An 11,884-nucleotide genomic window follows, 5' to 3' on the forward strand; every position below is an offset into this window, starting at 1 on the left:
AGTTAAGTAACTTGCCCAAATCCACAAAGTTGGAGATTAACCTCTGCCCCCTAAGGCTTCTCAAAGCAGGTAGGTATGATTATCTTGTTTTCACAGATAGGAAAATAAAGAGATAGAGAAGTAAAGGGACTTATCCCAGATATAGTCAGCGCCCTCCTCCCTCCCCCCCCAGCTAGAATTCATCGTTAGGTCTTTCTAACCTCAAAGGTAATGCTCATGTCTAATGTACTCTGCTTCCTTAACAGTGCTTCATTTTCAGGGGTCAGTATGAGAAAAGTGCCGCTGTGAAATGCAGATTCTATGAACATAAAACAGCTTTTGATAAATTCAAAATTTATGGTTTGAAAAAGGCAAATGGTCTAACTTAAATAAAGATTAAACTTGACAGTAGAAGTGTAAGCATGACCCAGATTTACTAGATAGCTAGTGCTTTCTTTAAATATTCAGTTTATGTTTGGACCTAATCCATAGAAAATTTGAGAGCCAAAAAGGTATAAATGTATTTTGATACATAATATATGAAAATAAAATAAATATGTTAAATTACATTATTATATAATATATTAAATATATTTATATTACTTTATGTAAATATATAAAATATATATTAAAATATTTTTGAAGAAATGTGATGGACCTAATTCAAAATCCCTGCTAACAGATTTCCTAGGAGAACATTGTTTCTGGAATCATATTCTTGTGTATACTTGTCAACTGACATTAGCCCTGATCAAGGTAAAGAGGAATACAGTGGTCATTTATCATTCACAGACTGAGGAAATGCATGAAACCAGACCCAGGAACAAGAGCCTGAGAAGGGAAACCACAGTGGCCAGGGTGCCAGTAACTTCTTTTTGTGTTAGTGACAGTTTTTCATCTTCTACTAGTGAAGAAGGGCACGGTCGAGACTTTGCATATGCTTTGCAATACTTTCTGTCACCCGTACCCTCAGGGATTTCCTCCTTTGGACCAGCACCAGCAGCCTCCTCTATCCAATATCACGGACTCACGGCTTTCTAACAGTTGAGAATGATCTGCTTTTCAGATAATACCGTCCAGTCGATTTTCTGCTGTTGCTGTTCCGTGCAGAAGCGGTAAGTCTTCTTCCGAGGGCAACTTCTCGGAAATTAATTCATTCCTTTTCTCTATTGCCTGTCGAGTCTCCACATCTCTTTGTATCTGCTGTTGCCTCTGCCTGGGAAACCCTACTCCCCATTTTCTTCCTGTTGAATGGCCATTCATTTAAAGCTAGCTGTAGGTCAGATGTCAGGTCTGTGATGCTTCCTTGATCCTCCTGGATTTAATTGCTCCTTCCATTGTGTTCCCAGAGCACGCGGCTTGGTTCTTTATTTAATACTTATTTCATGTATGCTATTTATATGTCTGTGTTTCACTCTGTACTTCTTACCTTTCAAGGGTAAGAATCCTGTCTTGTTTATTTGAGTATCTCCCCCAAACTATCAGTGCGTTTTACACTTTGGTGCCCAGCAAATGATGTATAAGGATAAAATCCAGTGCATCATGATAATAATAAGAGCCAACATTTAATGGGAGTGTTCTATATGTCAGACTGTGCTAAGAAGTTTGCATATTTTAGCTCAAGTGACTCTCAAAACCACCCATTTTTTTTTTACAATCTCCATTATACAGATGAGGAAATTGAGGCTTAGAGAGGTTACATTGCTTACCCAAGGCCACACTATGAAAATGGTAGACCTGGGATCTGAACTCATGTTCTTATCGCTACACCATGTCTACTTATAACAATAGATACCATCGAATCAGGTGATGCATGTAAAATGATAAACACTGTGCCTGACACAGAGTAAGATCTTCATTATCATGATTATAATTGTACACCCTTAATATGCACCAGACTCTGTATGGGGCACATGAGATGTTTTCTCAATTTTATTTCATAACAACTCTATATGCTCTTAGCATCTCTAGTTTCCAGATTAAAAAAAATGAAGTTCTGAGAGGTAGTACCTTGTTCAAGGAAATGGAGTTTGGAAGTCTTCTAAAAAAAAAAACAATAGCAAGGAGATTTTTCTACTAGTTTGTGATAATCTAGTAGATTCATAGATAACTTGAGTACAAATAATCATTTGTAACATGATTATTTTTCAATGTCAGACAAGTGAGGACACAAATAAGCCTTAGCAAAGATGAAGAACTTTCAGAAAAATACACGCAGCGTCGCAGACCATGGTTCAGTGAATTGCCAAGTAAGAAGCAAGTGAGTATCGTTTTGATGGGGGTGAAGGGGTAGAGGACGGTGGCATTTTTAGGGTCTGGGCCTCATGAGGTACCGTTTTCTGCCATGCCCAGAACCTAGTATCATGGTTGGCACATAATGAGTTCTCAGTAAACATTTAGTGAATCGATGTCCTAGAAGAAAGTGAAAGACAGAAACCAACCAACCAACCAACCAACAAAAACAGTTAAAATAGACTACTCTGCTATATTTTGGCAGAACTTGAAATTGGGAAAAAATGTATCCTGGCTACTGCCATTTTGAGGCCAGGATTAATTTTCAGTTCAGTGGCGGAGAATCAGTTTTCTTGGGAAGTGTGTTAAACCCAAACACAAGCTTACAGCACGCGAAAGGGAAGAGCCGTTTTTCTTTTTCCAAGAGAGAAAAATCCTTGAAGTGAAACTATTAAGGAGGAAATAAAATTTTAAGAATTGTGACATGAAAACAATTCAGTGAAATGCTGGCAAGAGAATTGGTGATCTTGAGAATTTACAAAATGATGAGTGTGTTGCTGGATCTGGAAGTTGTTCTATAGTTAGTCATTTCCTACCTTTATCCCACCTGGGCTTCTGCTTTGGTGCAACTGGCTGGGAGAAGTGAGGGGGCAGGCAAATAGGCTCTATCCTGATTCTTTTTTAGTACAGATCACTAAAACAATAGCACAACGACTCACTCTTTAGTTTTTACAGTCCAACAGGGGCCGAGTGCAGCCATCAAAACGCAAGCCGCTGCCTCCCCTCCCACCCTCTGAGTTTGCTGAAGAGAAGATCCAAGTCAAAGCACTGTATGATTTCCTGCCCAGAGAGCCCTGTGACTTAGCCTTAAAGAGAGCAGAGGAATACCTGATCTTGGAGAAGTGTAATCCTCACTGGTGGAAGGCAAGAGACCGCTTGGGGTAAGACTGATGGCTTAGTCTTTACCAAATCTCTCATCTCTCATTCTCTGAAGACTTCTGAAGCATGACATAGACTCCGTGTAGTGGCTCATTTAATCCAGGTTTATAACTCTTCCTCGTAAATGAAACAGAAGCTGTTCCCACACCTCCCCATCTGTATGAAAGAGCATTATAGCACCGTGATTTCAGGCAGACTCTCCAAACTAGGTACACGTGGCTTTATATTCCTGATGCTGCCGCGTACTGTTGTGTGTCCTTGGGCAAGTCACTTACCCTCTCTGTTTCCCTCCCTCCCTCCCTCCTTCCCTCCTTTCCTTCCTTTCTCTCTTCCTTCTCAGTTATAATTGACATATAACATTATATTAGTCTTAAGTATACAACATAATGATTCAATATTTATATATATTGTGAAATACTCACTACAAGTCTAGTTAACATTCATCACCATACATAGTTACAAGTTTTTTTTCTTGTGACGGGAACTTTTACGAACTTTTATTTATTCTCTTAGCAACTTTCAAGTATGTGATACGGTACTATTAACTGCAGTCACCATTCTATACATTATATCCCCAAGACATATTTATTCTGTAGCGGGAGTTTTATACCTTCTGATCCCCTTCACCCACTTCAGCCCCACCCACCCCTGCTTCTGGCAACCGCCAATCTGTTCTTTCTATCTATGAGCTTGTTTGTTTGTTTCTTCAATTTTTCATTTTTTAAAAGATTTCACAGGTGAGACCATATAGTATTTGTCTTTGTCTGACTTACTTCACTTAATATAGTGCTCTCCAGGTCCATCTATGTTGCTGTAAAGGAAAAGATGTTCTTCTTTTTATGGCTGAATAATATTCCGTTGTAGAGATATATACCACATTTTCTTTATCCACTCATCCGTCAGTGGATACTTAGGTTGTTTCCACGTCTTGGCTATTGTAAATAGCGCTGCAATGAACATGGGGGTGCATATATCTTTTTGAGTTAGTGTTTTCATTTTCTTCAGATAAATACCTGGAAGCAGAATTGCTGGATCATATGGTAGTTCTATTTTTAATGAATTTTTGTTTCTTTAGTTGTAAAATGGGAATGATCGTTCCTACCATACAAGTTCTTATTCTAATTTATGCTTTCTTTGGCAATTTGAATTTTTTTCCTGTTAAGCTCTGAGATAGAAACAGAAACAGTATCTTATTCATTGTCATATTTCTACAATGACTAGTTTTAGAAGTAAACATTGCAATAGTTTCTGAATTAAATTGGAAAGAAAAAAGACCCTGGGATGCAATAAGACTTCTTTGTGTCCGTTGCAATAGATTGCTAATGCCAGACTGGAGTCCTGGGTAGAGAAGAATTCTGAGGAGTAGGTGAGCTTTCTGGGAAAGAATGCTGGCATTGATTTCTGATCCTTGTCAGGATTTGGAGATTGTAAGTGTCTAAGCATCAGAAGTACATACATACCTCTTTATTTATATTTTCCTGATGATTTGGCTGTGTTACCAGTTTTTGATTGAGTCTCAACATGTGATGGAGACTTTTCAGTGGGAAAAGAGGTATGATGTCCCAGTGATCACAGTAAGTTAGTAGGTTCAGGGCTGTGTAATTAGCTACTGCTGCAGGTGGCCTATTGGCATGACTCAGACTTAAAGAGAAACAACAGCAATTTTTAACTTCAAAGTTAATAATTGAATATAGTTTTTTTTTTTTTTTGGATTCAAACATGATAAATAGTACCCAAATTCTGCTTTGCCACACCTCCAAACCCAGTCTCTTTCCCAAAAGGAAGCACCATTATTCATTTAGTGAGTACTTGTCCAGATCATTCTCAATGCACTCATTGAAACATATGGTATTGTTTGCAGATATAATTTAGCTAAGTCTGACCATACTTTATGCATTGCTCTGCAACTTGCTTGTATTCCTCAATAAAATGTCTTGGAGATCTTTTCATAATTTTAAATTTCAGATTTCATTGGCGAAGGTATAGGAAAAGAGAAACCCCTCCCCTGCCGATGAGTGTATAAATTGGTACATTTCCCTTCAACAGCAATTTACTGTATCTACTGAAACATGTACATACTCCGTGACCCAGCAGTTTCCCTGCTTGGTATCTGTCTTAGAGAAGTACTTTTACTTGTACACAAGAAGGCATGTTCAAGTATTTCTTTCCAGCTTTGCTGTAATAGGGGCGTGGCTAAACTAGCATATCTATTCTGTGGAATACTCTGTGGCAATTAAAAAGAATTAAGTCAATATCTTTGTAATTGGTATGCTTTTAATCTAGTCACTATGATGTCCCAGTGATCACGTAAGTACTCCTTTTCCTCTTTGCAAAGATTTTTGTCAGAAAACGTCTTAAACTATTCACATTATAAGTCAGAAACTTAGTATTTATCATGCAGAGATTTTAGTTGAAATGAAAAAACTTTTCTTTCTTCTTTCAACAATTTAAGTAGTCAAATGAATTTGATTTTCCCCTGCATCCTTGAGGTTTTTAAAAGGATTTTTGCCACAATAATGCCACAAATGTGCCAAGCGTTTTGATTTTTGCTTTGTCTTTGTAGGAATGAAGGCTTAATTCCAAGCAACTATGTGACTGAAAACAAACCAAGCAACTTAGAAATATACGAGTAAGTGTCCTCCAAAATATGTCCTATGGTTAATCTATGAAAATTATGTACATGTGGGCAGCTTATAAGTATACATAGTGGTTTTGGTCTGTAAGACCAAAGTAAGGAAAAGAAGGTAACACGGTTGGCAGCTTTAGCCTAAGAGATCTTTGATGCTTATAACGGTTGATTCAGAAACTTCTTTTTCTTAAAATCACTTTTGTTTTGTACAGCCAATTAAAAAAATTTTTGACAGTGACAATGTGAAACCAAACACTCATCTTGCACTTATTTTAATACATGTCCTAAATGGAAAAGTTATTAATTAAAAAATGGGGACTTCCCTGGTGGTCCAGTGGTTAAGACTCTGCACTTACACTGCAAGGGGCATGGGTTCGATCCCTGGTCAGGGTACTAAGATCCCTCATGCCATGCAGCGTGGTCAAAACATTTAAAAAAATTAAAAATGGCATTAATTGTGCATAAATGAAATTAGACTTAATATATAGACACATTACTGTATTTAGCTCATGTTTTGAAATCTTTTAGAAATCAATGAAGTTGAGAAGTAGGCTAATGTAGTTTGGAAGAACATTTGGTATGTTACTAGAGTTCTGCTTAGAAATACATTCTTGCTACCCTTATAGATTTAGAAGATGGAAATCTTAGCAGTCACTCTGCAGATCATTCTGCCCCTCATTCTGCAGATCAGAAACTAAGGTTGAGATATTAAATTTATTTATTTTTATTTATTTTTGGCTGCATTGGGTCTTTGTTGCTGCGTGCGGGCTTTCTCCAGTAGCGGCGAGCGGGGGCTACTCTTCGTTGCAGTGCACGGGCTTCTCATTGTGGTGGCTTCTCTTGTTGTGGAGCACGGGCTCTAGGCACGCAGGCTTCAGTAGTTGTGGCTCGTGGGCTCTAGAGAGCAGGCTCACTAGCTGTGGCGCAGGGGCCCAGTTGCTCCGTGGCATGTGAGACCTTCCTGGACCAGGGCTCGAACCCGTCTTGAACTGTGAAATGAACAGGTAAGGCATTTACAGTTTGGTCCACCTTGCCTAGTATTACAGGTGTACTACATTCATAGATACTTCAGTCCTCCAGTCAATTTATTTGTTCAGTCTTTTTTATCGTGCACTTAGGATGTACCAGATGTTAGCTGTTCCAGGCCTTGGAAACACAATACGGAATACACAGAAGCAGTCCCTGCCTTCATGCAACTTACAGCTTCATGGGAAAATAGACATTAAACAACCCCAAATTCACAAATAAATATATCATTTTAAATTGTGGTATTATGAAGGAACAGTATGGGGCACGGGGAGAGGGAAGGGGATATAATTTAAATGAGCGTGTTGGGTGGGGAAGACCTTTCTGAGGAAGTGACTTGAGGGCTAAAGGGGGCAGGAGGGAGTTAGGGGCCGAGGGGGGAAGGAATGCTGTGTCCACATGGGCTTCTGACATTTCAGGGGAACCTTTATTCAGAGAAATATTTATGGCTACTTTGGTTTGAAATTAAATTATCAATATTACAACGTAAAACCCTGGTTTTCAGTAAGCCTTCAGATTTAACTTGTAAGTCTTGATATACTACGCATAAATCTAAAAAAGTTAAGAACAGTCACCTTAATTGATACTCAACATACGAAATGTCTTTAAACAATCCATCCTATTTATAAGCTCAGTTAATTAAATTTCTGGAAATATCTAACTTGCATTGATAAACTGAATAAATTCAGTTTTCTTTTTAAGTATTGTACGTCACATGCCTGACAGCAAATTTGCAATTGTAATACCCCTTTGTAAGTCCTTACATGATCCTGGAAGTGTAATAAGTTAAACAGATATATGTGGTAAATCGAGTTCTCTTATCCATATGAATGTCATTTTAAAAATTGGTTCAATTCCCTCAAACTTCAAATAACAAGTTTAAGATTAATTTTAAATTTTAAATCAAAGACAAAAACCTGATATGCCAGATTCTCTTAAAATTATAGATATTTTAAATAGCAAACATTGATTATCCTGAGCTATGGAAATATGAGTCTGATTTATCTAATTGTCTCTACACTGAGTGCTTAACCTTCTCAGGGTTAGAAAGTCACTCAGTGAAGCAGATTAACCTTCTCAGACCTAATAGGGTTTCTAGGGCTAAAACTCAAGACCACAATACTGTTACTTATTGATCAGAAATCTAGGAATGGCACATGGGAGGCTTACATATATATAAGATGGTTGTACCCAACCACAGTTGGACGTACTGTGAGTCCAATCCTGGTGAGTTTGAGCCAGGATTTTTTTTAATATGTCAGTAGAAGGCCCACCACAATCCTGTGTATTGGGGCTTCTATTGAAATCATTCAATGTTAGTTTTTTTTTTAATTTTTTAAACATTTATTTACTATTTATTTATTTATTTTTGGCTGCGTTGGGTCTTTGTTGCTGTGCGTGGGCTTTCTCTAGTTGCAGCGAGCCGGGGCTGCTCTTCGTTGCTGTGCGCAGGCTTCTCATTGCGGTGTTTTCTCGTTGCGGACCATGGGCTCTAGGTGCGTGGGCTTCAGCAGTTGTGGCTCACAGGCTGTAGAGCACAGGCTCAGTAGTTGTGGCACAGGGGCTTAGTTGCTCCACAGCATGTGGGATCTTCCCAGACCAGCGCTCAAACCCGTGTCCCCTGCATTGGCAGGTGGATTCTTAACCACTGCGCCACCAGGGAAGCCCCTCAATATTAGTTTTATAATCAGTGTTGTCTCAGTAAAGGAGTTACAGCCTTACCTATTTGAAAAAAACAAAACAGAACAAAAACTCTTCTAATTTTTACCAACTGATTTAAAGAGATGAAATTCTGAAATACCATGCTCCCACCTCCTCTAAATTGCATTCATCCTATCTTTTCCTGCCTTACATATATCATTATAATAATGCAGATGGAATTCTGCATTATTTTAAAGGGTCTTAAATTCATCATATACTTCTATCTGGCTCTTTTGTTACTACTTTGAAGTCATTCTAAGTATGACTTCCACGTGGATGGATTTTTAATTTATATTTAGTCAAAATTAATATATTTATTTTATTTATCACTATAATAAATAAGTACAAAGCAACAAAATTAACACCAACACAATAGCAGGTAAAAAACACTATTTAGAAAAAAATCAATTTATGTTAATCTCTCCCCTTTCGAGTACTTTATGCAGTCTTGGCTTTTTACAGCTTCAGTTATTTCAGTGAGCTATAATCATCATTCTCCTTTTAGCACCCATATTTCAGAACTTAGCCAGTGGGGGGCCCCATTAAACTGGTTCCCTGTGTCTTTAACTCTGTCTCATTTATTTTGAAAGAATTTCTTCTTTCTACAGCAAGAGGTCTCAGACTCATCTTGAAATTCCCTTCCACAATATGAATAGTCATTAAAAAGTACTGAATGATATGCACAGTTTAACATCACAGTTACTCTTGTTTCCACTAGCAGTAAGTAGTCATATAGTCATATTACTTTGATTAGAATCATCTGTAATCATCCCCTATTCGCTGTGGTTCATCTTTTTAAAAGACTGTTTTCAATTTGAGGGCATTAGTATTTAAAGAACCTGACCATTCTAATTTAGTGGCAACTTTCTACTATTGAAGGTTAGGGGAAGTCCACATGATGGGATAGGTTCCATCCTCCAAGGCAGGTCTGAGTTTCAATCAGCCACCTTTGCGCTCCCCCCACTTGACTTACTGCATGGTTATATATGCACTCTTCCTTCCACTGTCCACAAAAATATTATTTCTGGTAAAATTAGATTAACTCCTTTTTAAAATCTTGTTTTGAAATGAAAGCTTTTCCATTTTTCTGTCTCTCGCCTTTGTTCTACCGTTTCCTCTCTCTTTCCTGTACCACATTTGCCTACTGATTGTGTTGTTATACCAAACCATATGTTTAAATTACAGTGTTACTTAATTACGATCACTGTGTGTAGCTCTGGTATTTTAAAGTCATTTAATGACGGCTTCATGCAGAGATAACAGCAAGGTCGGAGGCAGAAAAGGGCTTCGTGAGTTTGAGGCAGGAAAGATTCCCAATGTGGCCCAAGCTTAGTAAGCGAGGGGAAAAAGAGGACCACCATGAGGCCCGTGAGGGATTGGGGCAGGGCGATTTGCATATTGGTTGTTTACGCTATCAAACCACTGACTTTACCACAAGGTAACAAACTCAGGAGAGTCAGATAAGTTGGTGTGAGTTTTAAGTTCAGAAAGATAACATAACACATATATAAGCATGTAAACAAGATGTTCCTGAGGGGAAAGAAATGGTTATTTTTTAGTTTGTTTAACCAAAGCTCTGTAAGGTGTTTATTGAAGATGATGACTTCCTAACCACGTACCTTTTATGGAATTTTCAGGAGGTTATATCATTCAAAATTATATACTAAGTGTGTGTCAGAAAGTTGAATGGAGATGTGATAGAATAAGTGAGATCTTGGCTTGCAATCAATAAAACTGTATTAAACTAACGGACACATTACAGTACGTTATTGTTTATCTGAGTTAAAAATCACTCCGTTTTCTAAAATCAGTTCTGGAGAAAGTTTTTAAAAATGAAGGAAATGGAGCAGCTTGGGGTTTTTTGGTTTTTTTTTTTCTGGAAAGAAATGGAACATAACATTTAAAAATTATTTTTATTACTTTTACAGGTGGTACCATAGAAATATCACCAGAAATCAGACAGAACGTCTTTTGAGACAAGAGGTAATTCAATTTATTTGTGAATATTTTCAAAATTTCTGAGAGAGGCACATTATAAAGACTTTACCCAACTAAAGAGTTGTACTACTCACTGGTTTTGTTTTTTTAGTTTTAAAATATTGTTACAGCTTCATCTCTACTATACATTTTTTAAGTCGTAAACTAGATATCTTTGTATCAAATCATGTTTTTCATTGATTTTCACCATAATTTCAGAAATGTCTTTCTCCTGAAATGATTCCGACTCTAACATACTAAAACTCCTTCATTCACTCTGAAGTGCATTCTGCCAGAAGGGTCTCTGTTTGGATTGCCTGTGTACCTTTGCATCAATGACAATCCAATATATAGTCTGCCCTCCTGAGCTTAGCTTAGACTCATGAAAAACACAGATATAGAAAAATACACGGGGCTGCACTTTCGTTCTTGGGAACAAAAGGAAGAGTGGAGTAGCCAAAATATCAAACTCAGATCAAAACTGCTCATCTAGGTCAAAACAAAACAAAACTGTGTATAGTTTAAATTTCCAACTGACGGTAAATATCAACTGTGGGTAAATGTACAGTCAGAACTAGAAAGTAAGTGAGAAGTATTTGTGTCATTATGACCTGGTGTCGGATGTTGAGGAAATCTAGAAATATGAGCGAGAATCAGGTCTGTATCTCAAAACTCAGTGCCAGTAATGGCTTAGGACACAGGGATGGTCCAGTTAGTAGCTGAGGGACAGGCTGAGCACGAGGGACACAGACCAGCCTCAGGTGGTGGTGGGGACAGAGGCTGGAGGTCTGGCCTGGCCTCACTGGCCGCGAGGAAATGGAGCATGGCGGCAAATGCAATATCTGCCTGGCATGGTGACATTATACATTAGTGGGTGCAGAATGGACAAAGAAGGTGTGATGACAGGCAGGCAGAAGTGGAGAAGGGAAGTTGAAAAGTAGGTCCACAGTAAGCAAGCTGGTCACAGGTAATATGGCCTGAATCTCTGGGCTGGGCAGGTCCTACGTGAGGTCCTACATCTGAGAGGAAACCAGAATGGGGCAAGTGTCTGACCTCCCTACAAAGGCTAGAATGGGGAATTTGGTAGCAAACCTTCCCATACCCACAACCCAGATATCGTAAATATCAATAGTAACATTGGGTCATAACATTCTTTAACAAAATAAGACATTACAGATACAGTTAAAGCCCACCCCCTCCCTCATCTTTCTGGTCCTCACTCACTTGGCAGAGGCAACCACAGTAGAAGGGTGTGTTCCCATTTTGTCCATGTGTTTAATTTTTTTTTTTTTTTGTGGTACGCGGCCTCTCACCGTTGTGGCCTCTCCCGTTGCGGAGCACAGGCTCCGGACGCGCAGGCTCAGCGGCCATGGCTCACGGGCCCAGCCGCTCCGTGGCATG

At 38.5% G+C, this 11,884-nt stretch overlaps 1 protein-coding gene across 1 annotated transcript in view; it reads left to right on the top strand.

The window, feature by feature from the left end:
- The first annotated feature begins 639 nt into the window (after window positions 1-639).
- Window positions 640-11,884, top strand: part of TXK (TXK tyrosine kinase) — a 46,724-nt gene continuing 35,479 nt past the window's right edge. The window contains exons 1-5 of the mRNA XM_027103031.1: window positions 640-1,094; window positions 2,137-2,239; window positions 2,947-3,152; window positions 5,714-5,779; window positions 10,435-10,489. Of these exons, the coding sequence (XP_026958832.1) occupies window positions 1,030-1,094; window positions 2,137-2,239; window positions 2,947-3,152; window positions 5,714-5,779; window positions 10,435-10,489 (495 nt within the window). The 5' untranslated portion in view covers window positions 640-1,029. The remainder of the gene's footprint in view (window positions 1,095-2,136; window positions 2,240-2,946; window positions 3,153-5,713; window positions 5,780-10,434; window positions 10,490-11,884) is intronic.

The sequence above is a fragment of the Aethalodelphis obliquidens genome, unplaced genomic scaffold (genome assembly GCF_003676395.1).
Source record: "Aethalodelphis obliquidens isolate GAN/ISIS:26980383/991018 unplaced genomic scaffold, ASM367639v1 scaffold6, whole genome shotgun sequence".
NCBI classification, from domain to species: Eukaryota; Metazoa; Chordata; class Mammalia; order Artiodactyla; family Delphinidae; genus Aethalodelphis; species Aethalodelphis obliquidens.